Source organism: Gossypium raimondii, chromosome 1 (genome assembly GCF_025698545.1).
Source record: "Gossypium raimondii isolate GPD5lz chromosome 1, ASM2569854v1, whole genome shotgun sequence".
NCBI classification, from domain to species: domain Eukaryota; kingdom Viridiplantae; phylum Streptophyta; class Magnoliopsida; order Malvales; family Malvaceae; genus Gossypium; species Gossypium raimondii.
Window position 1 is genome coordinate 40,667,911 of NC_068565.1, and position 20,337 is coordinate 40,688,247.

The 20,337-nt window shown below is 34.2% G+C and overlaps 2 protein-coding genes and 1 non-coding gene across 3 annotated transcripts; 2 read left to right on the top strand and 1 right to left on the bottom strand.

Annotated features, from left to right (window-relative positions):
- Positions 1 to 347: 347 nt before the first annotated feature.
- Positions 348 to 454, bottom strand: LOC128032793 (small nucleolar RNA R71). The gene has a single exon (XR_008189118.1). It is a non-coding gene; the product is annotated as a small nucleolar RNA R71 (small nucleolar RNA).
- Positions 455 to 4,600: 4,146 nt separating this feature from the next.
- Positions 4,601 to 5,329, top strand: LOC128042492 (uncharacterized). The gene is made up of 2 exons (XM_052633841.1): positions 4,601 to 4,823; positions 5,030 to 5,329. Exons 1-2 carry the CDS (start codon positions 4,719 to 4,721, stop codon positions 5,114 to 5,116), a joined length of 192 nt encoding a protein of 63 aa, XP_052489801.1. The 5' UTR covers positions 4,601 to 4,718; the 3' UTR covers positions 5,117 to 5,329.
- Positions 5,330 to 11,390: 6,061 nt separating this feature from the next.
- On the top strand, positions 11,391 to 12,047 carry LOC105787308 (transcription factor UPBEAT1). The gene has a single exon (XM_012613683.2). The coding sequence runs from the start codon at positions 11,461 to 11,463 to the stop codon at positions 11,812 to 11,814; it is 354 nt and encodes a 117-aa protein (XP_012469137.2). The 5' UTR covers positions 11,391 to 11,460; the 3' UTR covers positions 11,815 to 12,047.
- The last annotated feature ends 8,290 nt before the right edge of the window (positions 12,048 to 20,337 follow it).

A 20,337-nucleotide genomic window follows, 5' to 3' on the forward strand; every position in this document is an offset into this window, starting at 1 on the left:
ATATTCCAATTTTAGATGATTTAAATCTAGGAATAGTCAGATCATACATACAAGCTCAGTAATTCGAGTTGAAATCGGTAATGTCTCAAATGTTGCAAACAGTAGAACAGTTTGGTAGACTACCCACTAAAGTTCCAAGACTGCATTTAAGACTTTTTCTAAAAGTCTGTGACTCGTTTAGACAACAGGGTGTTCCCGAAGACTCTTTGTGACTTAAATTGTTTCCATATTGTTTGAGAGATCGTAAAAAAGCGTGGCTGAATGCTTTGCCTTCAGGAATAGTGGCATCACGAAATGATCTATGCCAGAGATTTTTGCTATGGTATAATCCACCAAATATGAATGCCAAGCTTAGAAATGATATCACATCTTTTTGACAATCGGAGGATGAAACGCTATATGGAGCCTGGGAATGATTTAAAGAATTACTTTGAAAATGTTCGATGCTTGGATTCCAACACTGGACGCAAATGGAGATATTTTATAATGGGTTGAATGCGCCTACGAGGATGGTAGTTGATGCTTTTACCAATGGTACCTTGTTGGATAACTATTACCAATGGAGATTTTGGAAAAGATTGCCAACAATGATTATTAATATCCTACCACAAGATTTGAGACGAGTAAGAAAGCTGTTGGTACCATAGAACTTTATGCAATCACTTCGTTGATAGCCTCGGTATCTTCTTTAGCTAATATGATCAAAACAATGAAGAGGCCCACTGCAATCCAAGAGATGAAATCATTCGCACTATCGTGTGTTTATTGTGGTGAAAATCATGTGTTTGATGAATGCCCATAAAACCCAGCATCTGTATACTACATGGGTAATTTTAACAGGAATAATAACCCCTATTCCAACACTTACAATCTAGGGTGAAAGCAGCTCTTGAACTTTAGTTGGAATGATCAAGGTGCGGGAAATTTAAACAATATTGAGGGATAGATAGTGCACCGCCTGGTTATAATCATCCTATGTTGAGGCAAAATGTTCAACAGGGTCAAGCATCATCTTCTACCTCCATTGAAGCCTTGAGAAGGAATATATGGCCAAGAATGATGTTGTCATTCAGAGCCAGGCTGTACCCCTCAGAGCTCTTGAGAATCAAGTGGGGCAGATAGCAAATGCTTTAAATTCGAGGACACAAGGAGCATTACCAAGCGATATCGAGAATTCGAGAACACAAGGGAAGGAACAGTGTGAAGCCATCACTCTTAGAAGTGGGACACAGTTGGATGATGTTGTTCAAGACATTGCTGTAGAAGAGGACAACTCCAAACTCAACCATGGAAAGAATTCAGAATCAACTAAAAAGCATACTACACCTAAGAAAGGTAAACAGAAGAAAGTCACAGCAGAATCAGATCATACTATCTTCTCAAAGTTCTTCCGTTATTTATTTATTTATTACTCTTTGTGAATTGATTTGATGAAAACAATGTTGAATGTTATTTTGGATTTGAATTTTAATTGCCACCCCATGAGCTAAATCTCATAGGGTTGGGATTACTTAATGAAACTCTTATTTTCTTTAATGACTGAAGCATAGATCTACTTTAATACACTATTTAATTCAATGGTTTTTTTTATTAAATTGCATGTTTGCAAACTCTAGACATAGATGGATGTACAACATATTCATTAAATTAATCTAATTCTGACAAGGTTAGGTTAATGAGAGTGAAATTGAATGATAGGAGCAAGTGTTCGACCGAATACTTGTAACAGCCTCTAGACATAGAGCAACGTTCATACGAAAAGAAAACAAAACAATGCAAGGTACCGTGCTAGAGGCCTATAGACATATAGTGCTTAAGGCTAGGTAACTTGAGGTCTTGTTCTCGAAAGAAGCAGACCATTTTAGAACTCTTCTGAGCAGTAGATTGAGTGTGGTTTTGCCGAGGTATTACTTCTAGCAAGGGCAGATTCTTAGTAATCCCAACCTTCTAAATCAATATAGTAGACCCTCTATCCTTTACCATAGTATCTTTGCCATGGCATTCTTAGTCGTTTAATTATTCATTTGCATATTATTCACGTAACTTTTCTCGAAATTGCAATTACATTCTTCCTCTTGTCTTATCATAGCATTTTCCAGTATTTATCAGTTACACATATTGCGCACATCATTATTCCTTCAAATTACCACTGCACTCTTATTATTTTTGTCATAACATTAATCATACTCATTCTAATAACTTGACCAAATTATACCGTTCTAATCCCTGTGGAGACGATCTCACTTATCACTTTATTACTTGATTCGATGTATATACTTGCACAATCCGCATATCATTTCACACGCGACACCTAGCTATGGTCTTGCACAATATGATATCATGTTTACTATCCTAGCAGACTTCCGATTCTGAGGAATCAATAAACCTCTTTCAAGGTGTCACCTTGGAGGAACTATAAACCGTTTACACAACGTCTCTCTAAAGGACCAATTGATAACTGATGTCACGGTATCGCTCCATAGAGTCAATAGATCGTTGTTGCGGAATTGCTCTAGCAAGCTAGTAGAATCCTATAACAATCCACCCATTCCTCTAATATGTCAATTTTTCTTATCTTCAACTATCCCACCAATATACTTCCCTCCGTGCTCTGCATATGACATAATAATGCATTACAATGTAGATAATACTACCTTAAAGAGTACACCACACTTTATTACAGCCATATTCAGTCCTATCATATAGATATACTTGCATATTTTCATGAATTCATACTACCTTAGACACGTATATCATGCTCACACACCAAAATCATATACCATCATAGGTTTCTAATGGAACTCAGAGTAGATGAAAACAAAGATTAATCAAGCATCACTCATCCTTAATTATCCAAGAATAGAGTACAAAAACTCACCTGAACTACTTCATCCTTAACATCTTTACTTTTCAAAATACCAGAGCCTCCATCATCCTGACATCTTAGCACGGCAACCATATATAGGTTAAATCAGAGGTGTTAAAACCTTAAAACCCAAAACCCAGTTTACGATAACTTATTAGGAGTTCTTTACCCTCTCTTCCTCTAAACCACGAGTACTAGAAAAGGTAAGAAGGCTTACCATTTCCTTAGATTTTCTACTCTCAGACTCCAAATCTCATGATATCTGCTCCATGCAGCATTCTCATTAACTTCTTCTTCTTCTTCTTCGAAAATATTGAAGAAGACAATGCAGATGAGAAGGAAATTGTAAACCTAATTGAGAGGAATTCCTTTAGCAGGAATATGCCCTCGCCTAAATATATAACTCCCCTCACACGGTCTTTAAATTTCTATTAGCCATCCATCGACAATCATTGTGTCTCCCACTATGGAACCTGTCAGTTGAATCTAACCAAACCAGAATTGATACTTAACTAATTGCTCAACAATCACAAAATTTCTAGAATTTCCAATAAATTCCACCAACTCACTATTTTTCTCAATTAACTCCCAATACTCATTTAAATTCAAGACCTCCAAGAAGTCCAAGTATGACATTCATGTTACACCTGAGGCAAGAAGTGACTCACAAATAGGTCGCAAATCTAGTTGAATCCCTGCAATGATACGTCCAACCTAAAAGCTTGAAAATAGGAAAATAAGAAACTAATTAAGTTCACTAGATCTGTCTAAAGGACATGCCATTGCATGCGGACATAATTTCCTTTAACATCGTGATGAGGACAAGTCAGTGAGTGGCATTGCGACCTGGAACCCCTGAAGTCACGACATCAACCTGGTAATTTTAAAAATTTACAATTTGGTCCTAATTTGACCTCCAGTTAGTGAAAGAGCTTCAGTAAGCTTGTATAATACCTGAAAATGATGGAAAATCATTTATGATTGAATAATATTTTTAATAGCATATATAAAAGCGTAAATTGAATCGTAGTTGCTCCAGCAACGGATGTGGCATCTTGTAGCTCAGACTCGAAGATAGGTCGAGTATGGGGTGTTACATAATTAGATTTGTCCTTTTGTTAAAAAATCAAAATAATTTCGTAATTTTTAAATAAATATTTTAATTTAATCATATACCATAAGTAAGGGGGAAGGCAGCAAAATTTTTTGGGGTTGAAATTAAGTTGTATATTTTTACGATAGAAAAAAATACAATTTCACCATTTTAATAGCCTATATCTTATAATTTTAAAAGACTAAATCAAACATTTATCATTTTAGGGAACCAAAGTGCAAATTTACCTTATAGTAATTTAAAATTTTATAAAATATAAAAATTTTAAAATGCAAATTTTCATTTTAGGTCGGGCCACCCCTAACTCTCATGCATAGCTATGAGATTTTTTTATCAAAATTTATTATTTATATGCTAATGCAATCATATCAACTTTGAAACCAAATTATTATCAACTCAATAATCATATTTGACATTAAGAAAATTTTAATAGAAAATACTAATGATGTTTTAATGATTAGAATTGTTAAATTGGAAAATGAAATATTTTTCTTTTAACATTTTAAGTAAAGAAACTAAATTTAGAAGAATGACAAAGTAGAGGGCCTGGATCAAATTTTGTCCAAAGAATGAAATATTGCAGCAAGTGAACCAAAAGCGAAGGAAAATATTGGTTGTACGGCGTCGTTTAGGGACTCGGATTTTGAAGAACACTGGTTTACAAACAGGATGAAAATCTGCTGAGAATCGAATCTCGAAAGTACAGCCTGAATAGTCGGTGAAGCAGAGAAGACAGAAATGGTGAGAGTAGCCACCTACTTTGGAATGTCATTAGGCGCCTTCGTTTTCTGGCAATCTATGGAAAAAGTCCACGTTTGGATCGCTCTCCACCAAGACGAGAAGGTTCTCGAAACCCCCTTTCCACATTTCAATTTCTTTTCTTGTTTTAAAAATCCGAACTATATGCCCATTGAAATGCTTTTCTTTTTCTTTTCAATTCTGAGACAAATTGTCACTTATTTTTTCATTTTCAGATCGATTAAAAGTTGAAACCCTAGATTCTATCCTTTTTATTATTATTGTTTTTTGAATAATTGTTGTGTTTGCAGAAAGAGAGACTGAATAGTGAAGCGGAGATCAGGATAATGAGGGAGGAGCTGCTTCATCAAGCCAAGCAGAATGAGCGTCTCGCGTAAATTCTGCGTTGTTGTCGTTGCTGTTTCTTTCTTCTTCTTTTTTCCCAACTATTTTAAGCCCGATTTGTTTTAATTAGACTCAAGTGGAACTGTGGTTGAAAACCATAATATTGCCTTTGATGATGAGCTGGATAACCCCATGACATGCCATGGACGAATTGTTGTTTCTTTCTGCTTCATAAATGCCATCACTACCTGTTTGAAATTGATGAATTTTCTGTTTTTTTGTTTTGTGTTTATGTTATATGTCTGTATTTCTCATGTGCATTAGTCATGATAAAGGAAAATCAGGGATTTATAAATTCCATTATGTTGGTTATTGAACGCATTTCGTTAATCGTGTAGGATTTTGATTACAAATCTCTCTTGTGGAATAAGTGAGAACCAGACTTCTATCTTTTGTTTTTCAGATGGTGCCTTAATTTAATAAAGAGTGATGAGAGGGAGAGAAAAATACTAGTACATTTTGTGTATTGGATATATATCTTACTTGCTGACTGTGTTCCTTTTCATTTTTTCTGGAAGTAGTTGTCTCCAATAGATATACCATTGTTATGGGGATATGACCCTTTGAGGATCTCCAAATACATGAAAAAACTTCAAAAAGTATTGAAACACCCTGTCAGATACATACCGATATCTGACACTCATATCTAAGTCTGAGTAACATAGCTAGCTGATATTGATAATATGCACCACCTTCCTCTCTAACTTGATTTGTTAGTTCTTTCCTAAAACTGGTCAGCTGTTTCTGCTGGGTAGCTGTTCGATTCTATTACAATCAAGCAACATTTGAATGCACTTGGAATATCCTTAAAGGAAACATTTCTTTATTTGATATTGGGTGCAGTATGTGTCATAAGGCTTAGCAACACCCTTAAGTTTAGCATGAAAAGTGTCATCTTTGATGTTATTTCTTATAGTCAAGCATCAGAGATCAGATCTTATCTGGAAACACATTTATAGTAGTATTACCATATCTATTTGTCATCAATGTATCAAGAACACCACCCGATGTTACTGTCATAACCTCTGTTTGACATGTGGTCATAACCTCTGATGCTTCACTATAACAACTTCAAAAAGTATTGACATGTGGTTATTACCATCAATTTTGTTCATTGTGAATGATTGATGGGTTACTACCCTGTTTAGACATGATAAGATGTCTTTGATCTCTATCCATATATTGTAAGCATCTCAAAAAAACTCTACTCATTCAACTTCATTGCTAACTTTTAAGCTTGCTTTTTGATCTTAGCCATTTACCTCTTTTTCCCGTCATGATGTCTGCTTTACAAAGCTAACTTTCCCCATGATATGAAGTGAGATTGCTAAGGATATTTAGTTTAACTGGACCCAGTTTTATGCCAGTGATGATGAATACATGGTCTGAGCATGCCATGCTGGTGCAGAATCTGCTAAGAACTTGCTAGTTTGATTTTTGTTTATGCAATTCATACCGACTAGCAGAGCAAACTGCTGTAAGTTGTTTTGCACTTCATCCTATACTTTCCATGTATTTTTGCCATTTCAGGCGTGTTTTAGCCATTGATCTCTATTCGTAAGTTATAGCAATGAAAAACACTTGAATTGGTGTTATCCCGTATGAACGGTTGAATATTCCTGACTGATCTTTCTCCCCCCTTCCCTCCGCTCCCCAAAAGTGTATATGCTTATTTTGCTACTGGTGTTCGGATCAAATGATATGAGATGAGGAGTGACAACTAGTAAGCTTTTAAATGTATGTTCTTTCTGATGAAAAGAAAAAAGATGTGTTACACAGTTCATGCATAATATCAGTTTTTTCCTGCCCTTCGCTGCTGTCCAAATGTTACATATGAGTATCATGCGTATATGCAAGTTTTACAAATTTCAGATCTTAGGAAGAAAATATATGGTAGTTTTAACCCCTGTTTTGTCCAGGACTTTGCAAGAAATCATGCCCTGTATCGCCTGACAACTTCCAAGTACATAATCAATTTGTCTGCTACAAACAAGTTAAACAAAGGCAGAGTGGGTTACCATGTCGATTGTTGGTATTTACGTACTAACAGTAACAAAATCGCCTATGAAAATAGGTGCAAAGTTGTGTTCTTTAAAAGTGTGCACCCTTTTGCCTTAATTTCTGGTTGAAGGTTGTAAAGTTCAAAGGCCAATGTCCTATCTTTCTCACCATAAAAGGGCATGCCTGCAGTGCTAGACAATCAAGGAATTAAAGAAGTCCTGGGATATGGATGTATGGAAGTTAATCTTGGTTGTGTTTAGGTTGGCAATGGCTTTTAAGCTGGCCAAGAGTTTGAATTACCGTGAGAGTATTTAGCCTCTGAAGAGTCTTTGGGATTTGTACGAGAGATGGAGGAGCCACCATACGATCTCACTTGACCTGACAGAGAAGCAAAAGCGTTTCAATGTGTTCCAAGGAGAATCTGAAACATATCCACAATGTGAACCAAATGGAAAAGCCTTACAAGTTCGAACCTGAACAAATTTGCAGATATGACAAACCATGAGTTCATGAGTACAAGGAGCTCCAAGATCAGCCGTTACCTGATGTTACATGGTCCAAGACGGATGACTGGTTTCCGGCTTGACAAAGTTGACAGCATTCCTCATTCCATTGATTGGAGGAAGAAAGGAGCGGTTACTGGCATCAGGGACAGTTTTTTTTGGATCCAACAGTCAATTTACAAATAAACTTAACTATAATAATTATCAAGATATCGTGCAGTTCATCACAAATGACATGTTCCTGTGAAGTAACTCGAGGTTATTGATGTCACAGGTAGCTGCTGTGCATTTTCAACTGTAGTTGCAGTAGAAGGTTTAAACAAAATGAAAACAGGGGAGCTTGTGACTTTATCTGAACAAAAGCTAGTTGATTGTGGTTAGGAGAACTAAGGTAGTGATGGAGGGTTGATGGAACCAGCATTTGAGTTCATCAAGCAAAGTGATGGACTAACTACTGAGAATAACTACCCTTACGAGGCCAAAGACGAGTCGTGTGACTCATCCAGGGTAACAAAAGAAACTCGATTTTTTTACCCCTTCTTAATGCAGATATGATGTTCTGAATATGGCTCACTGCTGATATTTCAGTTGAATGGTCCTGCGGTGATCATTGATGGCTATGAAATGGTACCAGAAAAATAAGAAAAAGCTCTGATGAAAGCTGTTGCAAACCAACCTGTGTCTATCGTTATAGATGCTGGTGGCAAGGATTTCCAGTTCTACTCGGAGGTAATTAAAATTTTCAAACCATAAGATTCTGATAATGATTAACATGTAAATTGGGTCTCAGAATATCTCTTTTAAAAATGTGCCTGAACTTGTATTCTGTCAACAATTTACTCCATTTACATAACTGATGCAACGATAATGCGAAAAGAGGAAATATAAATACTCCCATAACCAGAAAATTTTGTTTGACAGGGTGTGGCACTGACTGAACCATGGGGTGACAGTGGTAGGATATGGAGAAACCCATGATGGGACAAAGTACTCGTGGGGTGACGACTTTTAAGAGAAGGGTTACATCAACGAGACATCGATGCTAAAGAAGGCCTTTGTGGTCTAACTCTTACCCTGTCAAGTTGCATTCCAACAACGTTAGGAAAGCTTCCAAAAGGGCCAAGGATGAATTCTGAATTCTCTACATCGTTTTGTTGATCAAGTTAATATATATTTATATATGCTCTAGTGAGGGAAGTAGTTTTAATCTTATGATAGAAAAATTAATGCCATGTTTTCAAGTGATAATAAAACCTGTTAGATGCTTGAAACTTTGATATCTAAATTTGAAATAACACAATATCCAAATTTTAATAACCTTTGTTTATTAAAACAGAACCGAAGGCAAGCAATAAAGGAAGCTAAGATATTTTATTTAGGTGTCACCGCATATATAGAAAGGCAGCATGTGTCCACTATTACAATCATTAGCAAAGTTTAGTGGATAATCAATAATAAATGCATATATATTGTTATATTGTTACGGGGTGAAGGATTCATCCATGTGCTATAGCCGCCACAACTATTGCTTGTCTTGTAATTATTAGTTTATAATGTTGTATGTATTACATGTTATTTTATATATTTAATTTTTAGTTAATTTATATAATGTATTTTTTGTTATTTATTATTAATAATGATTTTTTCTTAATTCTTAAATAATGTACAAAATTGGACTATAAGAAAGTAAATAATACTAATTTGAAAACAAATAAAAAATTAGGACACATTTAGTAATAGTGAATAAAAATAGTTGTTGAAATTTGTCTTTCTTTTTAAAACAAATTCACAAAATATTTTCATTTACATCAAACAAATAATGGAGAAATTCTAATTATTAAGTACTATTTATAAAGCTAAACTTTAAATTTTAATTGATATATAATTTTAAATTAATTAAGTAATAATTAAGATTTTTAAAGTTCTATTCAAATAATAGTTTCATTTTACGTCAATAGAATTACAATAATTTTTAAAAAAATAAAACTAACAGACGAATTTTTCCTATATTTTTTAAAATTCTATTCAAGTATTAACTTTATTTTAAAATTGACAGAACTTTTTACTATAACTATTTTAAAATTAATTTAATAATAGGATGAAAAATAAAAAGAATTTTTAATTATTTAAAAAATTCTAAATTGGTGCTTATAAATATTATAGATAAATAAAGGACCAAAATTAAAAGGTATAATGCATGAGATTTATACGGATTGAAGGAGGCTGGGTTGGATTGATTTTTAAAATATTTACCTAAGGTTTGATACGATCATTAATTTCAATATCCAAAATAAATTAATCTCAATAAATTTATTTTTAAAAATTATTAAAGTTTTAATAATTTTAAATATAATCTATTACTAAAATTAAAATAAATTGCCTGTCATGAAAATTGTAATCTATATGTAGGCAGGAGTTAACAGGGTACCAAAATAATGTAGTTTTATGATTATTATTTAAAAAAAACATATAGTGAGTACTTATGTTAATTTCTTATTAACATCAATTTCTAGGCTCAAACATGAATAGCCACTTTCTAACTTAGAAAAATGAAATGCACATTTGATGAAATTGGGTGTTATTCATATGATTATTAGATATTAAAATGATCATGAGCTTTTGTACGAAAAGGTCTATATGTTTTTGTTTCAAAATAAGCTGTATAGTTTCATAATGTAGTGTACGGAGTAGCAACGGCAGTAATTCATGCATGCATTTTTGTCCCTAAGAATTGTGTAGGTGGTGGAGTTTCATGCATACATTTCTATCCCAACATGTTCGAACATGATGTTTTAGATGAGTGTGAGAACAAAGTCTACCTTATCCCCAACATCAATAACCAGAATGTCCTACTTTTGTTTACACATCTATTGACATTGACAAGCCACAATCTTGAGCCGCATACATTCCTTAATAGTTTATGGCGTAGGTTTCCTATCTGGAAACATGGGCTAAACGACAAACCTAGAGGCTTCAAAGTTTATTTTTGTAAACGTGGAATGCGGATGTTGATTGAGCTGGAATGAGGAAATTAAGGTTTAATATGTTGTTTGATATCTAAGTTTGATACTTATTTTTAATATGTTATTTGTATTATTTTTTAGTCCAATCCGATACATGTATTTAGTTTGGTATCAAAAGTAATCGTATTAACTTTTAGTTCTTAATTTAAGATTTATGGATAATTTGAAAAAGTAAATTGTTAATATTATTATTTCTCTTGATATTTTAATAGAATAAATTTAGTTTTCATACAATTTGATTGATGTGATTTAATTCAAGTTTTAAAGTTGATTTGGTGAAACTTAATTGTTAATATTATTAACTAATTATGAATTTTCATCAAATCAAATTTAAAATCTGAATTAAACACTAAACCGTTAATACGATTACTTTCAAGTAACAAAATATATAATTTTTGTCAAATACAAATGTCAAATTACGCCAAAATATAACAAATACCTTACCAATATCCTGCATTAAATATGGAAAGTGAGGGAGGAATAATACAGGGTGTTTCCATCAGATTAGGGTGATGAAAGGTGGTGGTTTAGAAGAGGGGAAAATCATGTGGTTACATGTGCATTGAGTTGGAGAACATGCCCAAAGCAACAAGCAAACACCTCTTTAGGTATACACTTGGCTATTTCTTATTCATTCATCCCATTCCCTTGGAGACCTTCCATGAAATTATGCATTTGTCCCCACCATTTTTAGCTGTCATTAAACTATTTGAGCTTATCCTTATTGCCCATTTAAAAGCTCTCATTCCTGCTGGTTCTGTAGTACAAGGGATCCTTTTGCATTGGCAACAAAAGGGCTTCAAAGGAATCATGGGAATTTCTCCACTTCCCCTCCTTTCATTAGATTGCAATGACCTAATGTCTGAGTCCAAGAGAAGGTTGAAAGTTAAGAAGCAGAGAGTGTGGGGGAAAACTGTAAAGCGCCATTGGAGGTGCAGAAGAAGGTCCAGAAGCATGTTGATGAAGAGAATACCAGAAGGTTGTACAAGGACTTTGAACCCTTTCCAAAAGAAGGTTAAAACCCTGAAGAAGCTGATTCCCAACAAGGAATCCATGGGTTTAGGTGGTCTTTTCAGGGACACAGCTGAATATATTATGTGTTTGCAAAAGAGAGTTAAAGTGATGCAGATTATGGTCAAAGTTTTGACAGGTTCTAATGAGTGAATATAGATGATATTCATTTGTAAAGATTGATATTCATATTCTTTTTTCTCTTTTCTATGTTGTTTCATAGCCATAGGAGTTTGTTTCATTATAAATCTAGGTATATCGCTTTATGTTGTTAAGATTTAATTGTAACTTTGATCATTCTATGTGTGAAAATGAAGCTTGGATCGGATTGAGTATGTTTTAGACATATATGTTATAATTAAATGTAAATGATAGTAATTTCACAATATTGTTTTTCAAGTCCAATCATATAAATTACTGACATCCCACCCTAATATAATGGTTGACACCTTCCATTTGTTCTAAACTATTCTGCATAGAGATCAAGGGAGTCTATAGGATGACATTGGAAAAAGATTCAATAAATTATCCTTCATAATATATATACAGAGAGAGAATGAAAAGCCTTGATATAACCACCATATAATAAAATACTTGGTATAATGCTTTAAATTTTCGGTACAATAAAATGTATTGCTCCGAGATCCGATACAACAAAACTTTGAAAAGATCTAAATGGAAGTTTAATAAGTGAAGTCCTAAAAATTGTTTTGACTTGTAAAAATCAATTTTGAGAGAATAACTGTAAATAAGAGATTTTGGCATAAAAGAGTCAAATTATAAATTTTAAAATGGAGAAAGAATAAAATGTAATTTGATTAAATTGAGGAAATACGAGTCAATAATGATTGTTGAAGATAAGGATGATTTAGAGGTTAATTTATTGAAATATGCTGAAAAAAAACACAATTGAGAAAGTATACTAAAAATTTTATAATTTACCAATTTACATTGTTTTTGGAGAGAGAAAGGAAAACGCGTCTTACAGTGCATGTTTTCACTGATGTCGCGTTTTCACTACCATATAAGTGAAAACGCACCCTGTAAGACGTGTTTTCACATTGGAAAAAATATTTTTTTTCTTTTCCTTTTTCGTGCAGTTGGAAATTAAAATTTTCGAGATTTATTTTTGTCCATATTTGAGATAGACATAGTTATAGTTTTAAGGACTGTTTGAATTTACAGTGGTGCCATGGAGTTGGGTGACCTACAAATTTCATCTGTCATTTGAGTATGGTGCCATCACCCAGGAAGCTAGATCACGTTGCAACTCAAGATCCTAGTTGACGGTGATTGTACAGTCTGGGGTTGAAGTGTAATTAAGACTTTAAGTTTACAAAGGTTATGTTGTCAAAGGATGGAGCATAAATAGGGCCCCATTGGCAGTAGTCATGCGGGCACGACAACCAATTTTTTCTCGTTAGAAGAGGATGTTTTATAAAACCCAAATAAATGTGCGAAGAAGAAAAATGTAGTGGCCTTTAAGTATAATCAAGTATTTCGTTTTATCCATGTCCACCAAAGGCGATGACCCCGTTATTAAAACCTGTGACATAATTGGGGTGTAATAGGTTTTACTAACAGGGTCACCGCCTTTGGTGGACATAAACAACATTAATTACTTGATTATACTAGAAGACCCCTACGTTTTTCTTCCTTGCACTTTCCTATAGGTTTCATAAAGTATGCTCCTCCGATGAGGAGAAACTAGTTGTCGTGCTCGCATAATCACCGTCAACTAGGGCCCTAGTTATGCTCCATCCTTTGACAACATAACCTTTGTAACCTTGAAGCCCTAGTTACACTTCAACCCTAAATGGTATAATCACCACCAACTTGGACCTCGAGTTGTAAAGTGATCTCGATTTTTAAAGTGATACTGCCATACTCACACAGAAGGTGAAATTGGTAGGTTACCGAGCTCCATGACATTATTGTGAACCCAAATACAACTTAAAACGATGATTATGTCCCCCTCAAAGTGAGAGAAATAAATCTTTAAAATAAAAATTTTCAAAATGCAAGAAAAAAGAAAAGTAATAATTTAAGATACTGAATTAGGAGGATGGGAATGTGCATTTATATAGGGGATGAATAAGGGTAACAAGGAAATATTTTATCCCGGGAATCCTGGGTTATAGGGGCTCAGAGGTAGAAGCAATCGAGTTGGCTGGAAGGTTGAAATGGCTAGAGAGAAAATGCTCCCTACAAGAGGTGTTTTCATCTGACATGTCAATGAAAAAACTTCGTACAATAAGCGTTTTCTTGCCATATGTAAATTGAAAATGCGTTCTTCAAGAAACGCTTTCACTGCCGTGTCAGATGAAAATGCCTCCTATAAGGAGCGTTTTCTCTTTAGCCATTTCAACCTCCCAACCAACTCGATTGCTTTTGCCTCTGAGCCCCTACAACCCAGGATAAAAAAATTTCCCTTTCCCCGCCCCATACCTCTGCGAGGGAGCGTTTTCTCCCACACAAAAAGAGCTTTATATAAAGAACTCAATACAGGCCTTTGATTTTTCATACCGGCCTTTGAAGTAGATTGTTGATCTGAAGGATACTTGGCACTAGGAGTAATTGACATTGTCATGAAAACTTGAATTCCATTCCTCTGCTATTGTTAAAGAAAAGGTAATTCGTTAAATTATGTATAGGTCTAGGGTTTTGGGTGATAAGTACTATATATTTTCTTTTTACTATTTTCTCAGTTTTAAACATGTGGAACATACTATTTGGTTGAAGATGAGAAGACAAGTATAAGCTCTTATCCATTACAATGGTCAAATTTGTGAGACTAAAATTGGCCCTGTTTTTTTATCAGCACAATTTGAAGATCTGACATTCAACCGAACCATAACGTTAAAATAGCTTCGGACAAGGATTAGGCACAAAGTGGGGATTCAGAGAAGAATTTTGAGCCTCAAATGTAGATATTTTTCGTCATTGAAACCCGCTAGATATGCCATTTTTCATATCAATAAGGATAACGATCTAGAGCAGGTGATCAAATCTCATTACTCTAGTGGGAATGTTGTACTAGAGTTGTATGCCAACTTCGTTGAGGAGGATGAAGGTGGCCCGAGCTCAGTTACACTATGTCCACCAAATCTTAAACTAGATCAAGAAGTTGAAAGTCCCACCATACAGTTGTGCAGTGGATTCACATCATTGTTGCAAAGCTCATTCCAAAACCTGCCGGAATCATCATCAATGGTGAGGCATTCATAGATTTCGCCCCTCGATTACTAGAGTAGGTGACAATCAGGGGTATTTTGTCACTAGGCCTATGACACACCCGTACAACATTCTGTCAATGCCTTTGATTTTAACTTTCACACGTTGATGTTCAACACCAATAACACTTAGACGGGATAGGACTAATCAAGAAGTTATGGTGAGCCCAGATTCTGATATGGATTCCATGTCAGAAAACCAAGTATGAATCTTGGTTGACCTACTTGAAAGGGTTAAACCCATAGGGTGTAAGTGGGTTTTCAAAAAGAAAATTGATATAGATGGTAATGTACAAACATACAAAAGGCGATTAATCGCTAAAGGTTTTCGATGAGTTCATGGTGTCAACTATGACGAAACCTTTTCTCCTATTGCTATGTTTAAATCCATTCAGATTTTACTTGAAATAGTTGCATTTCGTGATTATGAAATTTGACAGATGGACGTCAAAACAACTTTCCTTAATGGGAAACTGGAAGAGGATGTGTACATGACACAACCTGAAGGTTTTGTCAATCCAAAAGATTCTGGAAAGATATGCAAGCTACAAAGATCCATTTATGGATTGAAACAAGCTTCTCAAAGTTGGAATCTTCGTTTTAATGATGCGATCAAAGAGTTTAGTTTTATCACAAATAAATATGAGCCTTGTGTTTACAAGAAAATTAGTGGGAGCACTATTGTATTCTTGGTACTGTTTGTACATTACATAATTATCATAAGAAATGACATACCTACCCTACAGTCTGTTAAAACTTGGTTAGGAAGTTGTTTTTCTGTGAAGGACTTGGGGGAGGCTACATACATATTAGGAGTCAAAATCTATAGAGATAGATTAAGATGACTCCTAGGTCTAAACCAAAGTACATACATAGATAAAGTACTAAAAAGGTTTAACATGGAAGAATCTAAGAGAGGATTCTTACCTATTAGACATGGTATTTCATTCTCAATGAAAATGTATCCTTCAACTCCACAAGAGAGAGAACGTATGAGTAAGATTCCATATGCTTCGGCTATTAGGTCTATCATGTATGCCATGCTATGTACTCGTCTAGATGTATCATATGCTTTAAGCATGACGAGTCGGTACCAAGTAGATCCTAGTGAAGGTTATTAGGTTGCAGTTAAAAATATCCTTAAGTACTTGAGAAGGACTAATGATACATTCCTTATATATAGAGGTGAGGAAGAGCTAAGTGCAAAAGGTTACACTGATGCTAGGTTCCAAATCGACAAGGATGATTCACGATAGCAATCGAGTTTTGTGTTTTGCTTTAATGTTGGCGCTATGAGCTGAAAAATTTCAAAGCAAGATAAAGTAGTTGATTCTACAATTGAGGACGAGTACATTGCAGCTAGTGAGGATACAAAAGATGTTGTTTAGATCAAGAAGTTCCTATCATAACTAGGGGTTGTGCCTAGCATATCAAATGCTATAGAACTTTACTATGGCAACAATAAATTATTGATCCAAACATATACTTAGGCGTTTTCATCTCTTTCAAGAAATCATTGATCGAGGAGATGTGGAAACATGCAGAGTACCAATAGATGACAACATCAATGATCCACTGACGAAACCTCTGACATAATAGAAGCATGATCATCACACTAAGCCACTTGGTATTAGATATATGATTGATTGGTCTTAGTGCTAGTGGGAGATTGTTAGAATATGCCCAAGACCATACATGAGATCATTGTAATCACATAATTGTTTTACCTTGTTTGTTAATATAAATCATTGTCATTGTTATTTCAGTTTCTTTTTTTTTTGTGTATAAATAAACTGATTAATAATAAAGTCTTGAGAATAATATGATTATTCTTAAAAGGTCATTAGTTGTCGTGTGTGAAATGATATGTGAATTGTGCAAGTATACACGTTGGATCAAGTAATAAAGTGATGAGTAAGATCATTCCCACGAGGATTGGATTAAGGAACAAAAGTGGTCAAGTTATTACAATAAAATGCAATTAATGCTATGGTAAAGCTATGGTAAGTATGCAGTGGCAATTAAAGGAATAGTGATATATGCAATAAGTGGAATTAATGAATACTTGGAAATGTTATGAAAAAACAATAGTAGAAATATAATGGCAATTATGAGAATTACTGCGAGAATATTATGTAAATGAAGAAATAAATAATTAATAATGATGTGGCAAAGAATAAAGGATATACGATATTGATTGAGAAGGTCGGTATTACTAAGAATCTACCCTTATTGCCAATAATGTCTCAGTAGAATCATACTCAGTTTACTGCTCAGAAGAGTTCTAAAATGATTGCTTCTTTTGTGAGCAAAAACCTCAAGTTACCTTGCCCATGTCTATAGGCCTTAATATGGTACCCTGCATTGTTTTCCTTCTGTATGAACGCTGCTCTATGTCTAAATTCTATTGCAAGTATCGGTCGTGTACTTGCTCATATCATTCAATATCGATCCAACTAATCCAACCTTTTCAAAATTAGATTTAATTTATGGGCATGTCGAAAGTCATCTATGCCTAAAGATTGCACGCATACAATTTAGAAATAAAAACAATTAAATGAAATAGTAAATTGATTCGGATCTATGCTTCAACCATTAAAGAAAATAAAAGGTTCATCATGTAATCTTAACTCGATGAGATTTAGCTCATGGGTTGGCACATGAAATTCAAAACCAAAATAACATCCAACATAATTTTCACCATTCAATTCACAGAAGAAAAAAGTAAGAAATATGGAAGACTTCGGGAAGACAGCTTTCGTGTGTCCAGTTCACACTCTAGCAACACAGTGTCCTGCAGTGGCTGAGAGGGACTGCTTTCGTCTTCCTCTTTCTGTCTCTACTTAGCCCCTACCCTTTATTGTTGCCTAAGGCTTTCCACTCTTGTTCGTCCTTTAGGGTTTCCTCCTTTGGATTTTTATAAGCTTTTTCCCTAAGGTAAATCCAACAACCCAACTTTATCTTTTCACTTTTATAAAATTCTTTTTTCAACATTCCAAAATTATCTTCTTTTTAAATTATTTTTTCTAGGATAAAAACCAATAGCCCAGGATTATCTTCTCCTCTTTTTAGGTAAAATTTTCTGGTACAAGTACAGTTGCGCTAAAACTAGTATGCGTTGAGTGTTAACTCGGTCTTCCTAGAATTGTAACAATATACGAGCTGACAAAATGTCCAACCTTTTGCCCTAGCAAACCTTCACTCCTTTATTTCTCATTCCTCAACCTGCACCTACCAAACCACCAAACACAGCCCTACCACAAGCAATTAAAAGTAACATATAATAACATTTAAGCACAGTCCAATCTTCTTAATGTAATGCAATGAAAATTGCGAATGGAATGTCCTAAAATCCAACTAAATTTACTTAAGTACAGACAATTAGCTAGGTCTAAAGTCATGAAGTATAACTCTTTTCAAGAGTTATCATTAGTCAAGTATTATTGTGGGCTTGGACAATGATAATCCATTAAGACTAATGTGTAGTTGATTGATGATAAAGTGTTGTCATTGATATAAGGATGTCAAAATCGATATATGAGTATCTGTTAAAGAACAACGTACTGGACTAACTCGCTATAAGTATGTTTCTTGGATTCTTAGGTAATAGCCACAACATTACTCATAGTGATAACTATGTATATGATTCTCAGACTTGAGATCATCATTATCCCAATATCGTGAGTCGTATATTTTGACACAGTCAAACATCTACCATAACAGGTTATACTATAAAGACTAATGTTGGGTATGTCACAATCTATGTAGTGGGATATGATTGATCAAGATAGGATTTGTCCCTTCTACATAATGGGAGCAATATCTTAGGCCTTTTGATGGAATGAGACTAGAACTGCATGGTCATACTCGAATAAGTTGATATGAGATATCACACTTATTTGTTTATTATAGTCTACTCGGAATATCAAGAAATCTGAGATTGGACTATACAAGTGTGACTATTCCATGACTTGTGTCCAATCTAGATATTAAGGATAAAATGATATAATATAGAAAAAAAATTATCACAAAAAGGTTATGTTGAATCATGACTTCTTGTAACTTGGGTAGCAATGATACATTGCTAGATGTCACTCATTGCTTGTAATATTAGAAACGTTACAAGAGCCTACAAGGTCACACCCTATAGTTGAAGCGAATAGAATCCAAATACATTTGGTATTCTATTCAGCTGTCACATGAATTAAATTAATTATTGAATTAATTTAATTGGATAGTTAAATATTGAACATATTATATGTACAAACTTGTTGTATACAAATAGATAACATATATAAAATTAATATATGAATTTGATTCATACAAAATATTAATTGTATATAGTTTACCAAAATTATTAATATAAACAGTTATGGTAATTTCGGCCAACATATAAAATGACATGGAAATTGATATTCTTTTGGAAAGAATTGTAACACCCCTAACCCATATTCGTTGCCAAAATAGGGTTACGAAGTATTACCAGAATTTACAAATCAAGTAAACAGATATTTCACCTCATACAGTATTCATAACAAAAAAAAATCATAAAGTCCCTTATATGAACTCTCGAGGTCTAAAATACACATTCGAAACAAATCAGGACTTCGGGTACTCAAAAAATTTTTCGCAAAATTTCAAAAATTTTCCAAGGTGCAACGAGCACACGCTCGTGTGGTCAGGCCGTGTGAGACATGCCCGTGTCTTAGGCCGTGTGGGCATTCAAAATAGAGGCACACGGCCTTGTCCAGCCCGTGTCCATACCTATGTAACTCTCTAACTTGGGTCACACAGCCAAGTCACACGCCCGTGTGTAGGGGTCACACGACCAAGTCACACGTCCGTGTGCCATGACACACGGCTAAGACACACGCTCGTGTGTCTGCCCGTATGGACAAAATAAGGCCATTTCTAAGCCTTATTTCTCACCCAAACTTGTCTTCTACCTGCATTAACACTTAAACACATTCTGAATCCAATATAAAACATTTGAATCAAGCCAAAACCAAGTCTTATGCTTATTATCATCTTATATAATCAAGTATCTATGTTTAACAATTTGATCACTTACATATATATATATTCATATCTATACCAAATACCAACTTAAGCCATGTTACAATTTGCCTATTGATTAACCATCAATCAATTATAGCAAAACACATATCAACCATGATAAGGCCATATACTTATATATATCAAAATGTATCAAATATAAGCCATTGAAATGGCTAATCACAACAAAATATTTACATTTCATCAATGACAAAATTAACCTATACATGCCATTATACCAAAGTTGATTTAATAAATATACCAAAAAGGGAGATTGATAATGTGATGTGGCTCCGACCAACTTCCAACCTTAACGAGCTTTCAGGTTACTATAAAACAGAAGAAATAAAATAAAGTAACCATTTAATGCTTAGTAAGTTCGTATAAC